The 20,649-nt window shown below is 36.5% G+C and overlaps 1 protein-coding gene across 1 annotated transcript; it reads left to right on the forward strand.

Annotated features, from left to right (window-relative positions):
• Positions 1-659: 659 nt before the first annotated feature.
• On the forward strand, positions 660-20,015 carry sarnp (SAP domain containing ribonucleoprotein). Its single transcript, XM_056734805.1, has 11 exons — positions 660-743; positions 1,159-1,258; positions 13,280-13,320; positions 13,484-13,560; positions 14,516-14,567; positions 14,680-14,753; positions 15,974-16,005; positions 17,206-17,231; positions 17,305-17,373; positions 17,622-17,699; positions 19,843-20,015. The coding sequence occupies exons 1-11, from the start codon at positions 711-713 to the stop codon at positions 19,882-19,884; spliced, it is 624 nt and encodes a 207-aa protein (XP_056590783.1). The 5' UTR covers positions 660-710; the 3' UTR covers positions 19,885-20,015.
• Positions 20,016-20,649: the final 634 nt, after the last annotated feature.

Below are 20,649 nucleotides of genomic sequence, written 5' to 3' on the forward strand. Positions count from 1 at the left end.
GATTTTTCTCAGTCAGTTTCCTGAGTTTTAAATGGTTGTATCTCAGCCAGATATTGTCCTATTCTAACATCTCATACATCAATAGAAAGCTTCATTATTCAGCTTTCATATTATGTAAAAATCCAAATTTCGAAAAATTAACCCATAAGACTGGTTTTGTTGTCCAGGGTCACTTAGCAAAAGGAGCAATAAAAACAACATCATCTTCTCTTTATTTGGAGTGATGTTTTGGATGGTGTACCCTTCCCGGAGGGTAATATATCCCGTTTGGAACACACTGTTGTTTCCTTCATTCAGCCTCTTTTGAAGGATGCATGAAGTGTATCCTTTGTCACCTCAAATCACCCACAATTCTTTGCAGTTTGCACACAAATATATTGCACTCTGCTCGTCCAATTTCGTTATGAAATATAAGACAAATATTAGACAAAAAATATAATGCTAAACTTCCCATGACTGAGAGACCACAAACGGTTGATATATGATACATATTAAGCATACTGCAGTAATTAATGTAAAGTTGCAATCCTTTTTTAAAGTGGATAAAGTTGTTAAATTATTATGCATCGCTTTAAGTTAGCGCAACATGAAGTAGAACTAGTCTATTGTGTTTCTGTTCCTGGCCGATGAGTGTCGCTGCAGCGGAATTGACGGGTGAAAACTCTTAAACCGGAAGGAAGCCCATTTGAAAACACACATCTCAAAAGAAAATGGCTGAATTCGTGGAGCTGCAAAAGCTGAAGGTAATATTCCGAGTGAAATTAAGTTTTTTTTCTATTTGCCGCTGTTTGAAACAGTGGATTATCTTGAGCTGTGTGAAGGGAATGTTGATGATGTCATATTTCTAGATTTCACTTGTCACGTGTGAAACTTTTGTGAGCTGTTCCCCTCGGCAACATGTTTCGGTATTAATCACAGCTGCTGCGCTTTATCTTATCTTAGCATGAGCAAAACTGTGTGGAAAGACGGGACGGTTTGCTTCAGAATTACGACCTGATATATTGAGAGCACTGTTGTACACAGTCGCCCATCTTTTGAAATGGTTTCTTATGGCCGACATTATTGTATAAATAGTAATAAATATGTAACAGTACTCGTGGTTTATGAAGGCGCTTAAGTTCATCTGTGTAATGTCTCGTCACGTGTTCTGTTGTTCAGTTGGCTGAACTGAAGCAGGAGTGTGTGGCTCGAGGACTGGATGCTAAAGGAAATAAAGGAGATCTAATAGCGCGGCTGCAGGCTTACCTGGATGAGCAAGGTATGTGTTCGTGCTGTGTATTTACTACTGGCGCATGGGTTTCACGCAATTTTATTTATTTTTCACCGACTTTTATTGCTTAATAGAATCTAGAGGCTCATTTGATCTTAATGCTTTGATTTTTATAATTTACATTGCATGGGGACTTAGAGCAGAGCTGATAAACGTTTATAGAATTTGGTAATCTATGTCATGCGCATTGCACTCTGGGAAGTCGTAGCCATATTTTCGGACACCCTCAGTAGTGTACTATGACGACAACAAAGACAAGTCACAGTGGCCGTTTCTCATTATGTCCTTTTCACATGACGTCACGCATCTTCCGTTCTGCCGAGAAGCAGTGTAGCGTTACTTCCTCAAGTGCCTCAAAATGGACATTACAAGACCCTTTGCACAGCTGCCACAAATAGACTAGATGATGTAAAACATCTTGCGCGCAAATTTTCGCTTATGACAAAATCAAAGCTAGATGAAGAATACAAATTCTTTGTTGAAGAGTACCTGTTTGATCATGAAGGAAAGTGTTTAGTTTTCTTTTTCTGTTCGGTGCTAGGATAAGTACTTGAATACATGTTCTGTCAGTATTTTTATCACTGTTGTTAAATTCCAAGGCGACTGCAAAATGCCACTGATTAAATAATGACATAATATTGCAAGTGGATGTCGACCAATATGTTTTTTTCGGGGCCAATACCGATTATTTCCATGTGAATTAGACTGATAACCGAAATTTTAAACCGATATATATGTATGGTGTAAAAACGTAAATTTATTAAAAAAATTAAGAACACAGGCTCTGAAACATTTGAAATCTTAATCATAACAATTATATTAATAATAACAAAAGAAAGAAGGGAGCACCCAGCAGAATTCTGTGAACATTTTGTAAACCACAAGCAACAAATAATTGTAGTATTTGTATAATTGTATAATTGTAGCAGTTTTAAATGATTATAGAATGTGTAACAATTAGTATGCTCAATTCAGCAACACCAGGTTGTGGTGCAGGAGGCAGAGCTGCAGATCAACATTGGTATATTAGACCATTGCTTTATTTATTGCACCGCACTGTAGGGGTGGGCGATATGGACAAAAAATAATATCTAGATATTTTTGGTGATTTTAACGATACGATAATTACACGATATCCATTAAAAATGTGATTTAAAAAGGCAATTTAAATAGATTTAAAAAAAAGAGTTAATTCATCACTGATGATAATAATGGGCACAATGTAAAATGAAAACATTGCTTATTTATTTTCTTTAACATGTAAGTATTGAAGTAAAAACAATTCAAAGACATACAAAATACTAATTGAACTAGTGTAAGAACATCAAACTCTGAGTAAACATTCAGTTGTACACCTCTGCTGTAATGTAAATTGTGCAGCATACAAGCAAGATGAAATAATAATAATAATGAACAAATAGCATCTGTAAATAAAGTACTCTGATCTGTAACATATTGCACACAACCATGTGTCCTTAGGGCCTTATTGCCTTACCACCTATGGCCTTATTGAACAAATACCTAACTTCAAGTACTGCCCAGTACAAAGATTGCACAAAAATAAAAAGGAAAATCTGCCCAAAAGGTGCACTTCCAAATCAGATTATCTTAAATAATATAATATACATTTGTTAACAAATGACATCAAAGTAAACAAGGTCCACAATTTACAGACAAATAAACTATAGTCACTATTATTAAAGCACACACTGGCATGGACAGATTCTGAAACTTTATAGAACATTATAGGCAACCTGCTCACTGTTCACATGTAGATTTAGTTCAAATTATGAGCCAAGACAAATCCGTCATGATAATACAGAATGTACTCGGGTCTTGTCTTTTAAATGAAAGAGCTTGTTGTGCAGTATTCAGTCGCCGCTTCTGTTTCTCCAGAAATCGGCTTCGCGCATAAGCTACACAAACACAAGAGCGCGAGGCAACATGACGTCATCGTGGAGTGGGCGGTCAGGTAAACAGTTAAGAAACTCCCCTTCCGCGCTCGCGTTCACGTGCCAGGCACGTTCTCGCGTGAATAATTACGAAACAGCTCTCTAGTCACAGATTTCGATGGGTCACAGATTTCGGCACAGCGCCGGTGTTCAACTTGCGGGCGGCCATTCGCTTACCATGCCTGTGAGAGAGATGACGACGTGTATGCGCAGAACAGCAATCACGTGACGCCCTGCTGCAGCCTTTGAATGTGTGGCGTTTTAATGCGTGTTTTTTCGGAGTAATTTAAATACTCGATAATGAGAATTTGCACATCGTTTACACAACAAACTCGATATTATCGCAGACGATATATATCGCCCACCTCTACCGCACTGTATTCTGCCACTTTCTGTGTTTTATTTGTCTTTCCTCATGTAAACCTGCTTGGAAAGAAAAATGCATTGTAAAAACGACTAAATAAAAAAATGAATTGAATGGAATAAATTATATTTATTTATGGAAAAAATATGTTCTAATGACCTAAACATTGCATACAATACTAGAACTATTCAATTACCTTCATAGGTTTATTGTGTATGTTGTTGAAAAGACCGCAAATGTTTTCATGAAGCTATAACATTAAAAGCAAATTTTAGGCACACTTAGTTAGTACGTTAGCCTATTCCTTGAGTGTGTTGTCGGCAAGACAGGCATTTAATCACACCCATGTGTGTCTCTGAACATTTATGTGTATAAATAAGTTGCGAAAAATAACTTGATCTAACGTTTATCGGGAGCAGTGTTCTAGGGTGTAAATATCTAAAATCAATTAAGCTGACACTTCCAGTCCTCAATTATAATTGGTTGATTTACGTTACAAGCTGTTATGAAGTTTTGGGTAAGCAGAGCCCTTGATGTGTTAGCTCTGGAGATGGTAGCACAATTGTATGTCATAATGTGGCTGTTTAAAATACACTTGCCCAAATGAGCAATGAAAAACAATGTCTCTTTATCTGGAATGACTTCATTTTGTGAAGTTCCCTTCAATTGAACAAAAACTGTGCAAGAAATATGTCACATGTATAAGAAAATACACCTTGAACGTGTTATATGTAACTTGACTGTCTGTAAGACCTCTCTCGAGCTCCAAATGCGGCTTTTGTTTTAATCAGTTGTGTTGCTGTTTTTGGTACCTCCGTATTTAAAGAGTAGAGCGACTTGTTCAAGTAGTCCTTTGTTTTCATATCATAGTGGGAGGATTGCGGCATTGACACCAGTTGATAACTCCTCGACTCTTTTCACCTGTCGCTGTCTGCCCTGTGTGTGCGACTGTGGGTGTGATTTTTGTGTGCGCACGAGCCCCAGTTTTGACACACAGACACAGGGCAGTGCTAACAGAGGCAGCGTTTTAAAATGTTTTTATGTATGCAATGCATGTATAAACACAATGCCGATATATTGCATCCCCAAAAACTAGTGAAGTCAAGTTTATATATCGCGCGATAAGTAGAAAAATTGACTATCGCGACAGGCCTAGCTGCATGTGGTCTAGAGCCTCAGAAACACAAACATTAATCAAAAAGTAAAACTTACCTCACATCAAACAGGCTCCTAAAATATACCTACGGTATTTTTGTAAATATAAAATATAATAGTGACATTATACTTCAAAAGTTGAAGTAAAGAAAAACGAAATGAACTAAAACTCAAACACATCATATCATCCCTAAACTGTATACACCCTATCATTGGGTGAAAACGATCGCATCATGCTGTCAATCACTCTCTCTTGAACTGTGTGAACCTTCTCATCTCACAGCAACACATACTGTCTATGACTCACGCTACGGAAAGAGAACAGAAAATGCGGATGAAAGAAATCGAATTAAATAATCCAAGCTTTCATACGCTCATAAAAGTATTTAAAATAACGTAATACAAACTCTCATTTTGTACTGTATGTAAACAGCCAGCAGTGCTGTGCACGCTGTGTCGCTATGAAAGCACATGTGGGTGCGATCTGTGCATAGGACGCTCCGTTCATCCTGTGTATATAATGGGTTGGGCAACGTCTAACATGTCTGCCACGATGCCTGTAGTGAAACATTTTGATGGACGGTGACATCGGGATAAGGGGGATGGTAGGGCTGGGCCGATAAACGATATCATATTGAATCTCAATATTATTTATTTAGATAACAATGATAAGTTATTGCCATTTTGACTCGATAGAGATTAAGCTAACATACAGCAGAAATAAACACAACAATAGTCAGTCAGCGTGCAGCTCTATGCGGACGGGATGTACGGAAGACCGCGGACCCTGCTGATGATGAAAATTACGTCATGCAAGGGAATCACTATGCCGCCCCAACATCGTGATGGTTGTCAGCCATCAGTGATGGATGATATCATCTTGGCCCAACCCTAGTATATAACAGACAAAGAAATAATTTAAAAAAAATGCCCATGCGCGAACAACATCTAACGAATGTTTAAATAAATACTTTTAGCCAAACTAAATGTTGTGCTGTAACGTATTATGAGTATCAATGAATACTTAACAAATTAAATAAAAAGAAAGTGAAACTGAACATGAACTCTGATTCATATACATTGCCAACCTAAACGATATTTAGAGCTCTTTTTTAGTGCGTACTCTTTCTTAGCTTCACGTCCAGAAGCGTCATGACGAATGTCTGCAACAGTACTGTCAGACGCAGGATTTATTACGTCAGTGTCCAAAATTGGTCACTCATTTTCATTTTGGCTATATTACTTGTTTGTCTCATGCAGCGCACAGCTTTTATGGTGGTTGCTCTTCTCATCAAGGTGTTGCTGTAATATGAAAGCTTCTTTGATTTTAAATGCAAGTGATAGTTTATTGTTAGAAATGTATGATCGCATATAGTGCAGACAATTCGGCACAAATTCAGAAATATGTGTAAATACAATGTTCTATGGAGTTACAATTACAGTACACGCACTGAACTCACTGGTAGAGGGCAAGAACAGACAAACACCCAGCACATAGAGAAAGGGTGTGTGGGAAACAACCTTTCATTAAATCATGATAAACTCGATCTGCCAGCTTTTCTGTCAATAACATCTGTGACCGTTGACATTTACGTGGAAAGGCAAGAACATGGAGGAACGCATATTCAAATCATCGCCACATTTATGTAGGAGTGTGGCACTTGCCGTCGAATGCTTCGCTGCACACACCATGAGAGAGAGAGAGAGGTGCTGAGCTACACAACTGCTGTGTGTTTAAACTGTTATCAATAGTTGAAGAAAAATATAAAGGAATCATAAACAATCTATTTGTGGCATCTGGTGGTGTTGAGTGTCGCAGGCCACAAATAATAAATGAATGCATCAGAAACACCGAATCTCCTGAGAACACAACTGCTGTATTTACCCTAAATTTTATAAGAGCTGCACCTGCTAAGAATAAATAAAGTAATATTTGAATCCCTTGTTCATTCAAAGGTGCACATGGACACAGAGGGATCACATAGAGCTATATCATAAAATGACATTTCAAAATTTTCCATTGTGTTGTTTCTAAGCTGGGAAGCAGAAAAATGTGCTTAATTTCAGATCCGTTTTCCACTCTGATATGGCAGTTCATGACACGAAGTATTCTATAGACCTTTTCACGCTTTCGGTTTTTTGACTTCCGCATCATTCGAAGCAGGGTAAACGATGTTCCGGTTACAGCAGTATCCAAATCAAACTAGATCTGGATTAAATGTAAACGAGCCCCCTTTTTAAATTTAAGATCTTAGAGTACATGGCATATGGTTTGTAAGGTCCTACTTTGGTTTATGGAGTGTCAAACAACAACTTTATGTAAATACAATGTGTTAAAACACTATAATGTCGTAATAATAGGCAGTTATTCGTGCCTTACTTCTTGACTGACTCTCAAATGATTCGTTCCGCGATTCATCCGTCTAGGCCCCTCCTACCCACTATCCTTGTGTCATGTAATAAGTCAGATGATGTAGTCTGTTGTGATTGGTCAAACGCGTTCATCGTTTGTCGCAAATGGAACGCCTACCATCATTACAGGAGAACGGTTTACATGTGGTTGGATGTCATTTATATTATATGTGTAGCTAGAGATGGCGGCGATTTTACCGTACCAATTTGATCCCAAGTCTGACGAGGAAGCATCAGAAGACGCCAATCCACAACAAACTCCACCACGACTCGAGCAGGATGTTTGTCAGTGACAAGTGACAACTCTTGTCATAAAAAATCCCAGTGTGACAACATGCATGTTGTGCTTTTGCTCATCAATGAAATAAAAATTCGTTTTTCTTAAAATACTGTTAATACGTTAGTAATACTATTATTTCGTCTTAACTGTGCGTTGTCATGGTACATAGAGCATTTCAGAAAGTCGAAGTTATGAAAAATGATTGTAGTTTCACCCAAATATATCTATATAGGTGCACGTAGAGCTGCACGATTAATGGTTCAAAGATCCTGATCTCGATTCGAACACCCACGCGATCTCATTAATGAAAATCAACGATTCTCGTGTGTCTATTAATTTAGTTAAAAAACCTTCAGTAAAGTTAAAAATGATTGTTATAAGGTATGTAACGACGTCACAAACAGTCTTTTCAAAACACACACTATCATTATTTCTGTGACATGATCACAGAAGTACTGGGATTAAAGCAGAGAGTTGCCAACTCACAAGCATATGACGCTTTTACAAGCTCCTACTCTGCCCAAATTAATCTCACACCAAAAAACAGACCAACGTATAAAGTAAATACAGCCTGACAACAAAACTGTTCTTATGAGTGTCTTTCAGGATTGTGATACATTGTTCTGATTATGCTTCACATCTTAACTGGACATGTTAGTAACGAAACTAACGATTGTAGTTTGTAGCGCGGACAAATCCGAGTGAGCGCTTATATCCGTCATTATGGTAAAACACGCCATCAGAGCGCCTATTACTCTATTAACGCTAATAGAGAAGCTGCGCTATTAGAGCTTTCGTCAAGTTGCCCATCATTTCATGTTTTCAGGTTATTTTAAACTGTTTACAGGTGAGAATTCTGCGTTATGTTTATCAGTAGTGTCTTTCTGTAAAGACCCCTTCAAACGGTCTGTATATATCAGGCAAATGTATAACATAAAAAGTGTCACCTATTGAAATTGTTTCACTGAGACATATTTCCTATACAAGTTACTTCAATGCATTTATAGTTTTAAGGGAGTTAACCTTTTGCATTTAAATTAAAAAAATGAAAAAAACCTTTAGTTTACTTAAGGAATTTGTGGTTAAATATTTCTCACCATAGTTACTGTAGGTTAACCATGAGATATGTAATAATTTTGAAGCAAAGTCCTACATATTACATACCTAAATAAACTAATTTTTCGTCAGAACCTCTAGTAAATTATGTATTACTTTTAGACATCATTCAGAATCGCAATCTCTATTTGAAACAAAAGAATCGGGATCCTCAATTTATCCAGAATCGTGCAGCTCTAGGTGCACGTGTGGCAAATGTGTCAAAATCCAAAGTTAATAGCAAGATAAACAAACTGTAACACCCCAGAAATAACTGTACATGCTAATGTTAGCGTTATAGGCATTCGCTAAACACAATTTCAAGTAATATTTTCGTACCTTATGTTTAAGACAAAAATCAAAAGTCACATGTACAGGTTGGGATTCGGTGGAGCTAACAGGACTCCATTTTTACAAGCAAATAACTTCGGATTTACAACTTGGCAGACAGCTTAATTTCAAACACGGCAACATAACAGACTGGATGAAATGTCATTTTCATGATCTCATGCTACGTACTCTTTAATTTAAAAACACCTCTCAGCTAAGAGTTGGCTCTAGCACTACTGTTTTGGTTTAATCGAAGGATTGGTCATGTATAACGTTCAAATAAACGTTACAGTAAAGGCAGCGAGTTGTGATGGAAAGACATCACCCAATCCCTTCCGTCAGACTCACACTCTCGGTTTCAGAAATTTTCTGTTCTGTTCTCGTAAGTGCTTCTGACATTTTTTCAAAAATATTTCAATCACGTAAACATATTACGCTCTGTTACAAGGGGAGTGAATACTTGTTTATGTATACAGTGTATTAAAATAAACTAAAGGCCATGATTATTCAGAATAATTTGAATCTTATGTGCAGTATTAAAACCGACCCATTAACACATTGGAGAAGGACAATACAGCTGTTTATTAGGGGTGTGTGAAAAAATCGATTCACATTTGAATTGCGATTCAGTCCTCTAGCGATTCTTATAGATTCACCGATTTTTTAAAAAAACTTTTCCAGTTAATATAACGATTGTTGATGTAATCGGGAAAAAAAGGCAGATTTTTTTCATAAAGCAATGCAGTTATTTGTGGGAAAATGTAAATAAATGTATTGGTGAAAAAAAATTCAGTCAGGGGCTACAGTGCTCCTAGTAAAAAGCGCCCTGTACACCCTGTTCCATTTTTAGCGAGGGCAAGTTTTTGGAAATACTCCATATTTTATCAACTCTATGGTAAGAAGGAGCTTGACAAGACGTATGCAATATGGAAGGTTTGTCAAGCAAGTAAACACTAAACGTAAAGACTCGCACCAAACTAGAGCTGCACGATTCTGAATAAATTGAGAATCCCGATTCTTTGGTTTCAAATAGAGATTGCGATTATTTTACGATTCTGAATGATGACTTAAAGAAATACATAATTTACTAGAGGTTCTGACGAAAAATATTTTATCTAGGTATGTAATATGTAGGACTTTGCTTCAAAATTATTAAATATTTCATGGTAAACCTAAAGTAACTATGGTCATTTGGAGACTATGGAGACATTTTTTTACCACAAATTCCATAAGTAAACTAAAGTGTTTTTTCTTTACTTTAAATGCAAAAGTTTAACTGAACTATTTCTCAGTAAAACAAATTCATAATGTGACACTTGCAATTAACTCATTCGCCGCCAGCCTACGACGGCGGTTTTTAACATTTTCACCCAACTTTAATGGCTCACAGTAAATTTTCTGTAAAGAATATATGGACAAACAATATGTCAAATGAAAGAACAGAGTCACAGTTTTTTAACACTCTGTATATGTGGATAGGTTTCTTCAAAAATGCATCACTTTGATAAAACAGCTGAGATAATTAACGTTTTTTGTCAAAGATTCCGCCCAGATTACACTCAGAACAATCATTAAAAACCGCTAAAACATATACGTTCTGGGATTCTGTAATTTTTCCCAGTGGTGTGTAATAGCGCCACCTGCTCTACAACAGTACAAACACTGATTGCCGTAAAAACTCGCCTTTGACGGGGAAGCGTTTTTTTTTTATGACGAGAACTCGTCAATGGCGGTGAAAGAGTTAAAGGTCTTTAGTAAGATTTATACATTTGCCTGATATCTACAGACTGCTTGAAGGGGTCTTTAAAGAAAGACACTACTGATAAACATAACAAAGCAGTATTCAGTTTAAAATAACTTGAAAACATGAAATGCTTTGCAACTTGATGAAGAGTTCTAATAGCGCAGCTTCTTTTTTAGCGTAAATAGAGTAATAAACGGCACACACTCATACGTGTTTTACCATAATGACAGATATAAGCGCGCACTCTGATTTGTCCGCACTACAAACTGCAATCGTTAGTTTCGTTTCAAACATGTAGAGTTGAGATGTGAAGCATAATCAGAACAATGTAAGACACTCATAAGAGCAGTTTTCTTGTCAGGCTGTATTTACTTTATATGTTGGTCTGTTATTTGTTGTGAGATTATTTGGGAGCGTAGAAGCTTGTAAACGCGTCTCGTGAGTTGACAACTCTCTGCTTTAATCCCAGTAACGTTACTTCATCATTGGACACAGAAGTAATAATAGTGTGTGGTTGAAAAGACTGTTTTGATGTCTTCACATACCTTATGATAATAATGGTTTCTCTTCGGCAGCACCAGCACATATTGAAGCATTATGATTTTAGTCCGAGGTGTAATTGAGATCGCGAACTTTTAACGATTAATCGTGCAGTTCTACATCAGACGCCGTCATTACAACAAAATTGAAAAAATCTAAACGTAAATCACATCAAATTTTGAAGAAGAATCGTTATTAAAAATCGAAAAATTTTTATTAAATTTTTTTAATTGAATCGTAACCCCAAGAATCGATTTGAATCGAATTTTCAGGTAACAAAAGATTCCTACTCCTACTGTTTATAAGTATTTTATAATAAGGTCAAATTTAATAATATTGGTTACAGCGCAAGACTTAGTATTTCTTAACCTTGGATAATTTAAAGTTCTGCATTTATAACGTTTTCACAATTTAAGTTTTGAGGAGGAGATGATTCAACTGCATGTATTACAGCAGCGGTTCTCAACCCTGGTCCTCGTGCCCCCCTGCTCTGCATGTTTTTTGTATCTCTCTTGTTTAACACACCTGATTTAAATCTGTAGCTCATTAGAAGAGCGCTCAATGAATGAACCGCGTTCCGATTGACGTGTTCCCTGACCTGTGTTCATTGCTCTCTAATCCATGCACACCGGAAATCGGCAGACGTTAATTTAAGAACACAAATTTGCGCAACACTACTGCCTGCAGCGTCTTCACACAGACAAAACCTACTACGGAAGATTGAAGAGTTATTTAACCGAATCTTGAGATTTGCCCAACATTATGCCCATTTCGAACTGGAATTATGGCAGAATATCTAGTGATGTTTACTTCGCAGGGCTCTTGTGGGCGTATTGAACAAACCTCCGAAGCGGTAGGAGAATCATACAAAATATGCAGAGCGGGGGGGGGGCGCGTGGACCAGGATTGAGAACCGCTGTATTACAGGAAATAGGATAACTGCAGAACACAGTGTAAATAAATACCAAATATATTTTCCTTCAATAGTGATTAATCATCTAATGTCAAGGTTACAATAATGTCTTCAAATCTGATCTGAGGTGAATGACACCGCTAATTGATGATGTGGTTTTACGTTTGCTGTTCTGTGTGTGTAAGTGTGCTGACGAATGATTTCATCCACTATATCATTTGCTCCGGTTAAACGTTATTAAAGTTAGAATAATGGCCAGTGCGAGTCTCTGCAGCAGTTCTTGAGTTTATAGTTTGCGTTTCTGTCTGTATGTATGCTGATCAGTGGTTATATAGAAATAAAAGCCAAATACATTTTAATTCATATAAATTTAGGCTGTTAACATTGAGCAATGAATTAGCAATATATTTGTATTGCAAAGTATTTATTGGACTCTTTAATCTCTTTATTAATCTCTCAATTTTTTATGTCAGCTCTGGTCCTTTAACTCTGACAAATACAACTTTGATTTTAAAAAGTAAATGAATAAGTAAAATTTACATTAGATTATCAATTAGTAAATAATCTAAATATATACCTCATTGTCTAGTCTTGTTCAATTTAACTTTAAATAAAATTTAAAAATGTGGGGCCTTATTGATATTGCATTTTTTCCCAAGTTCCCAATTGTATCGAATGTGGTATAGAATATTGATATGTTGTTAGGGATTGAATCGAGGTTAGAAATTCCAGTATTGTGACAACACTACAATGCTGCTAACATGTAAATGCTGAATCTCATGTATGTCCATTTGTGATTTTGTTACGGAGATATAGAATGGGAGCTGGTGTTTTTGGTAGTTTTACATCATTTTTTTTTCTTTTTCATGTGTGGAAATTATCAGGTAGGCTGTGATTTAAAAGGGAAAATTGCGTGCGGGTGTGGCCTTTTCAGCATTCTGGCAGACGTTCACTTTTAGGAAGGTTTCTACGCACAGTTGTATAAATGAGGCCCCAGAACAGGGTCTAACCCAGAAATAAATGACCCACAACCAACGTTAACTCGTTCTGAAACTTTATTCCACAAATTATCTGCTGGTATTTTGATATTCTGATTTTGAATGCGTTACATCACAGACAACTTTTTCTTTTTGCATATTATTGTATTACAAGGCTTTTTTTGCATGTTTTTGCATTATAACACATGTTTGTTTAGAACATAATAACTGGTTTTCAAAATTTTAGAAGAAGTAAATGAAGAGGAAGTTCTCGGAGAGTTTGGAGAGGTAAGTTATCTTTGATGTTCTCTTTTAAAATTCCAAGATTTTTGCATTGAGTTAATCCCTAGTGAAAATAACACCGAAATGAAAAGAACAACAGTGTCTTATAAAAGATTTTATAATGCACAGATAATGTTTTCTTGATATTTCTTATATTTTCATATTTAAGGAGTCCTTTGCTAAAGAAGAGGAAGCGGTAGCAGAAGCCGCAGTAGATGAAAAGGAAGAGTTTACTGAACCTGAAAAGTAAGTTCAGCTTTACAGTGTTGATCAAAGAATGGGGTACCTTTGGGATACCTTCCAATAAATCAAATACTCCATACATCAGGATTTTTGGTGCCATCAACGTTGTGCACTGATCATGCATACATATATATTGTTCTCCCTGACTCAAACGACTATCGCACTGACATCCATAAGCTCTGTCCAACAGGATGTCCATTCCATTTGGGAGTTTGGAAGTACATGATGAATTTTTAAAAACACCTCCTTGGGAATTTATGCGATGGCCACCAAACATTGTGAACATAATATCAAGTCACTGAAGATGCTAAATTGCAAACAGATTTTGATATCTCAAAGAGTCTTACCATGGCATTAATACATTAATGGTAAAATCAGAGAAACAAGAAGTGTCTCAAAGTGATCAAACGTGAGTCGTATTTTTAGTCACGGCAAACTGTCGGACCAAGTTCTGTATCACAATTTTTTTCATGGATTCTGGCAGTTTCACGGTTGGTCATAGTTTTTCTGCTGACTGTTTTATAGAAAAATGTCCAAAATGTAAATTAAAAAAGTATAAAGTTGTAGCCATTAGGGATGTTTGAGGAAATTTCCTCACCAATTCTTTGAACAAAAAGTATTAGCATTATTGCTAAACAAAACGAAAAGCATATCATTAATGAAAACAAAAAAATGAAAATGTATGCTTATATTAAGTGTAAACTTGAAGTATCAAATGTTCTCATGCACTTCCCTTCATCCTGTCAATGATCGTGCTGTTTAACTCTGTCACGTGACTCGCTGCTCTGTGCTTCGGAGATCATAAATAAATAAACAGGACTAAGGAGCCTATAAACTCACGCCGTGCGGAGCATACTTGTGCCTGACTGTGTCCAAGTACCCCACTCACTTTCTGGATATATCATGAGACTTTTTGCTCAGGCCTTGCGAGATGGGTTATTGTTTATTGTGATTTCAGGGAAACCGAGAAGAAAATGGTGAAGATAAGCCCTCCGGCTCCAGTAAATGAGGTGATGTTATATTTACCTTTAAAAAATTTTATTCAATCAAGCATGAAAACCTACTTTATTGCATGGCAGAAATAATGTGAAGACTCATGTTAGTTTCGGATGTTCATTACAGGTGCTTCAGAAGAGAGCCGATCGCTTCAATCTTGAGCCCACTGCAGACAGCAAGAGGGCTGCCCGTGCCGCAAGGTTATCTCATTTTTTTTTTTTTTTCGGGGGGGATAGTTACAAATGTATGATGTGGGGATTGATTGATTAGGCTTGCCACACATTAGGAGATTTTCCAGTTTTAACCGATTTTAAATCCATGAGAGATCACAGACATTAGGACCTTTTCAACTGATCTTTAGGAGTATAATCCCATTTTAGAGTGACGAGAGATCTCCGATGAACTTGCTTTATCAAACATGACATGGAAAGAGAAAGAAATATGAAGGAGGATTGACATATATCATTATATAAACACTTTTTATTTGTCTTATTGTCTTAAGCCCTGAGGGCAGTCGTGGCCTAATGTTTAGAGAGTCGGACTCGTGACCAGAAGATGGCCAGTTGGATTCTCTGGGTCTGCGGGTTACGACTGTGGTGCCCTTGAGCAAGGCACCTTACCCCTACTTGCTCCACGGCCCACTGCAGCGCGCATTGATAGCTACACACTGCTTCGGCTTTGCGTGTGTTCATGACTCATTGGATGTTTTTTTAATTTGGAAGGTAGTTCTCATAAGGCGGCGCTTTGTTTCTCTCGGTTCACAGTTGTGCTTCAGGTGTGCGATGTAAAGATATTTGAATATATATATATAACTAAACAAAATACATTGATAGTATTTTTTGTGCTTCAGAATCCCTGAACATCTTGAAATGCAGCACTTGATTGACATTTTGCATACAGACGGCAATAAGATAACCAATTTTCTCCCTGTAAATGTTGAAGATATCTTGCGTAACAATGAAAATTGTAAAAAGCGCAATATAAATAAAGTTGAGTTGCGTTCCTATGAGAAAAAATAACCATCCGAATAGGTCTTTAGTTGTACAAATCTATCTTTCTCCACTTTCATGTTTTTTTGTGGCTGCAATGACTTTGGGTGCTCTGGTTTTCCCCCCACAGAACAAAGACATGCAGTTTAGGTTAAGCATTCCAAATTGTCCCTCCCCCAACTTGTGTATAGAACAGTATTTTGTAAAGATTGACTAGTTCTTACCATGAATCTAGCCTTAAATGCTGGAATGATGTTAAGAATAAAACAATACATAAATAAATTGTTACCTTTTGCTGGGGGTGCAAATTGGCCTTAAAATCTTAAGGTGTGTGGACATGATCATGTTTCTATTGTTTGAGCAGAAATGCTGGTGGTGTTCAGAGATGCTAATTGTTGTATTATATGTTTTTTTCTGTTGTATGTTATTAGGTTTGGTTTGCCAGTCCCTGAATCTTCCAAAGGTGAGTTTGCATGTAATCTGTTTATCCAGGTTTTTAGTGGTTGATGATGTTAACCAGAGATGAAATCTGGATCCAGTGGAAACATGATGAAATCACTCTGGCTTAGGGCTGGGCGATACAGCAGAGAAATTTTTAATCAATATAATGAGTCATAGAATTCGATTTTGATAATTATTGTTAACATTTGAATAGCTTTTATGAAGACCAGTAGAAAATGAGGTTTACATTTGACCAGTGTATTATTCACATTTTTCCAATATGAACTATTACTGTTAAGTGCTTTGGTAATCAATAGACTTATTTTACTGTCACCAAGTGCTTTGGTAATCAATAGACTTATTTTACTGTCACTTTAAGAGCTAATGCTTTGTCTGATAGCCGGATACGCATCAACTGTTAACCTCACCTGTAACATTAGCCACTGTGTTTATGTGAACCTGGTTTGTTTTTGGTATAATCTTCTGCATTTTACAGCTAAATAGACGCGAAAGAGCACTTTGTTCTGTACCTGTCTGTGTGCATGCGCGTCGGATGTCACAGCGCGCTTGGATGTCAGAAGAAACAACTGAGTGAAATTGCTTGAAAGTTTAACCAGGCATAACTTTAAAATGCATGAAAATAATTATACATTTTCGTGATGATGAATAACTGCAATGTCTGTGATCGAGATATATTGACGGTATTAAAGTGACAACATAAACAAGTGTTACTGCGCATTCACGCGTTCATGGACTGCCCTTAACTTCAGGTACACATTCACAAACAATCGAGTACATGTAGATTTTTTCTGATAACATGCAAAAGAAACTGAGAAGAAGCGTTACTTGGCTAAACTTATCTCTGCAATATTTTAAATTTGGTCTGCGATACCAAGCTCAACCACTAGATTTCAATGTACCATACGCTTTCTACAAACGTGACCAAAATACAGGAAATATTTGAAGTATTATTAGACGGTGGCCAAACACAGACTTTGTAAAAGTGAAGTTAACTGCAGTCAGAAAATGAACAGAGAGATCATTTGTCATGATACAGAGTTAAGTAGAATGCAAACCTGCAGATTACAAAAAAAAATGCTCGCACAATCTAAGAAAACCTGTTAATGATCCAGTGACTATGACACACATCATTTTTGTTTTATGGCTCATCCTACTATGACTTGAAGTCTGATAATCGCACTGATTATTTGTTTGTTTTTAGGAACTTCAGCCATTCCAAAAATGAATGTAAGTATATTCGTTGCCAGTTTTGCTTTTCATCTTATGTAAAATTGCTGTTAAAAACACCATACTCTGTCAGGTGGATGTTGAGGCCTTAAAGAAGAGAGCAGAACGTTTTGGCATGAATGTCTCGTCTGTTTCTAAAAAGGTATAGTTCTGCTTTGTTACATTCTTCGACTGTTTCATTTACTTTTATTGCTGGTTAGATTGATTATTTATATATAAATATATAGTGACCAATACGACTAGGTCGTAAATTCAGCAAATAAGGAAACAAAGTATTTTCTGCATTTGAGCTGTTTGTTTGGTCATTGAAGTCTGTCGATCATTGTCATACACAAATTTGCTGCTCTTCTAGTATGTGCTTTTTAATTGCATTTGTATTTTATTTCACAGTTTGAGGATGATGAAAAGCTGAAGAAAAGGAAGGAACGGTTTGGCATTATGACTGCAGCTGCTGGAGCAGATGTAGAGGTACCAAAAGGATAAAGATTTTCAGTTTAAACACGTAAATCACTCAATTCGCTGAAGTAACAGGGTTGCTAGATCTTCATAGACAAAATAAGCAAATAAAGACAAGAAAAAAATAAACCTTAAAATGTTAATTGTTTATATATTTTATAAAAATATGCAACAGGCCGTTTATTAAGACCTAAGTGCCGAGGCTTTTTGATCTAACTCCAAACAACAAGCATAAAAGCGCTTATTCACAACAAACATGGCAACACAGCAAAAGATCTCTGTGTGATTTAGCCTTCAGAGCATAAACACATGTCGCTATGGTTACCAGTTTGTCAATCATCACAAATCCAGTAGTGTGTACTATGTGTGGCTAAAGTAATTTTCTAATCGGTGGGCGGGGCTGGAGAAGTAGTGGTTGATATTCTTCTGTGGAAGAGGTGTTCAACCTATCAATGACATCGTGGGTAGATGCAGTCCAGGACCTGCCGTTCGCTGGGCCTGGTGTCAATAACAGTTGAAATTTCAGTAACAAGGGTGTTTTCAGTTCTGACACTTGCAGGCTGTTCGCTTGCAAAAGATTGAAATGATTCCCTCTTATATAACAAAATCTTGGGTTAAAATTGAGGTCTTAATTCATCGGCCCTTTAATCCAACGTTGCCAATTTAGCAACTTCCTCATTTTGCGTCATTCAGACCCCTTTTTCGATTTTTGTTACATAAAAGGTGCATATCATCAAATCTTCCAGCTTCGTGGATAAAAATGAGCATTCATTCAGTTGAAAAATGTCTGGGTTTTCCGGCGCAGGACCACATCTATTCTGTGCAGATGAGTGATATAGAGAAGCAGTGCATTCTGTCGACTGTACTGCACAAAATGGCATTTCCAAGCATCCGCAGCTTTCCACTGCAAGTAGAGGTGATGTGGCATCTCAACAACTGAAGTCAGAGTATTCACTCGTATGAACAAATGGTTCCTAAATGCAAATGTTTTTTTCAGAAAAATGTGACTGCATTGTTTTATTCTAATTATAACAGATTTGTGAATATGAATATACAGTTGAAAGAAAAAGTATGTGAACCCCTGGATATATATATATATATGGACCCCAATCAAAGCAGTGTCCCATCCCGTCACACTGATGGAACTCTCAAAAAAAATCCAAGGTTGGCAGGTCTGCATCAAGATTGGGTGATATTAAATAATCTAAATTAAATCACTCTTTCCTACTTCTTAGTGAACCAAATTATAATGGCTTCAAGTTTCTCTTTGAAAGACTGTTAAGTTAATAAAGGTAATTATAATACACCATTTATCTTAAGTTAGGTGTTCATTAGAATTTCTGGTGCCCTGCTCCAACATCAGACCGGACCGAACCATGCTCACTATATGCTGTGGTATTGTTACATCCCTATTATTAGCATTGTTTCTTTGCCTTTGGCATAGAAGCAGATCCCATGGTAAATTGTCTTTAGGAATCAGATGTTCCAGCAAATGCCTGCTACTCTGCACTGCTTTGTGTTGATTTACTTGAAAGTACATGAAGTACAAACACATGTTTTGGTTTGGTTTGGTACTTCTTTCTGATGTTTTGACTTCATTTTGCGCATGATATCAGTGTTTTTTTGTCTAACCGAATGCAGCAAACCTGGACGTCTTTACTGTGTTGATTTGGGACAAATACGTGTACCTTTATTCCCCTAAAATGTACCCATTTGTTTAGCTGGCATTACTAATTTAGACAGGTGAAGTTAATCCTGATCTATTTCAAATCAAAATCTGCAAATGTTGTTCCGCTCTAAAAATGGTGATTCTTAATATCATTATGATGGCTTGAGCAGTCACTTAAGTGAAATATGTGAAATGTCTGCATGTTTGATATCAATTCTGTCGAGAAAATATCATCCATACACCATGCGTTGAAGTTGGACCAAATAACATCTGAACAAATTCTAGGCAAAAAGTAACCGCTGTACGCTGAATAAAACAATGAAACTGTTCACTGTAGTTTGTTTTAGGTGTATTTAGTCTCTAATACTTGTCATACACAGTTAAATGGAGTGTGGGCATTTTACACAAAATACAGTAATGAATATGAAATTTCTTATGATGCGTTTCACTCATCCTGTATGCTTTTCTCCATTACTTCTGTTTCAGGCTAAGAAGAGAAAACGTGCAGAGCGGTTTGGAAATGTGTGAAAATGGACTTGATCCTTTTTATACTTTTTTATTTAGATTTTTTTTTTTTAATGAAAGTATTTTTGAGGTTCTTGCAATATGCTGTAATTCTGAAGTTTTCCATGTTTCATTAAATATACTCTGTTTCTTTAGTTTGTCACCGCTCTCATTCCTCTGTTGAAATGATGAATTGATTCATGCTTGGAGATCCTAGGGTGGTTATTTTTTACTTACCTGGCCTTGTTTGCCAGACTTTCATTGTTATGGACCTTTTTTAACCTGTAATACCAATAAATTACCAGTTAAAGGCAACAAATTGCCCTTCTAATGACATATGCATGTGAATATATATATATATATTAACAATTAATGTTAATAACAAATAAAATTGATTAATATGTTGACAAATAAGAAAAAACTGGTCAAATATGAATGTTCATATATAACTGGGTTGCAGATGGAGTTAAGCCGGTATATTATCTGTTACTGTGGATATTTGTTTGTCAATTCACACAGCCTAAGCAACATAAAAACTTCCATAACGTATGTGTGTAATGTTATAAGGTTCCTGTAATTGATTATAATATTATAATTGAATATAATAGTAATCATTAGCATATGTTTGCAAAATGTCTAATCCATCCAATAGATCCAACCTGGATTCAACCCGCTTCTGTTCATATTAGGGTTAGGCTTCTTGGCAGGAATTAACGGATTACATTAATAAAGCTCTTCTGACCTACAAAGCAGAGACCGAATAAAATATGAGGATTTTCATGGAGTTTA

The sequence above is a fragment of the Triplophysa dalaica genome, chromosome 21 (genome assembly GCF_015846415.1).
Source record: "Triplophysa dalaica isolate WHDGS20190420 chromosome 21, ASM1584641v1, whole genome shotgun sequence".
Classification (NCBI taxonomy): Eukaryota; Metazoa; Chordata; class Actinopteri; order Cypriniformes; family Nemacheilidae; genus Triplophysa; species Triplophysa dalaica.

What these genes read in the sequence shown, in the direction of transcription:
- sarnp (XM_056734805.1), top strand. Translation starts at nt 711, where the DNA reads ATGGCTGAATTCGTGGAGCTGCAAAAGCTGAAG. An exon ending in GAGTTTACTGAACCTGAAAA is followed by an intron (nt 13,561 to 14,515) that starts GTAAGTTCAGCT and finishes TTGTGATTTCAG; the next exon opens with GGAAACCGAGAAGAAAATGG. An exon ending in AGGGCTGCCCGTGCCGCAAG is followed by an intron (nt 14,754 to 15,973) that starts GTTATCTCATTT and finishes GTATGTTATTAG; the next exon opens with GTTTGGTTTGCCAGTCCCTG.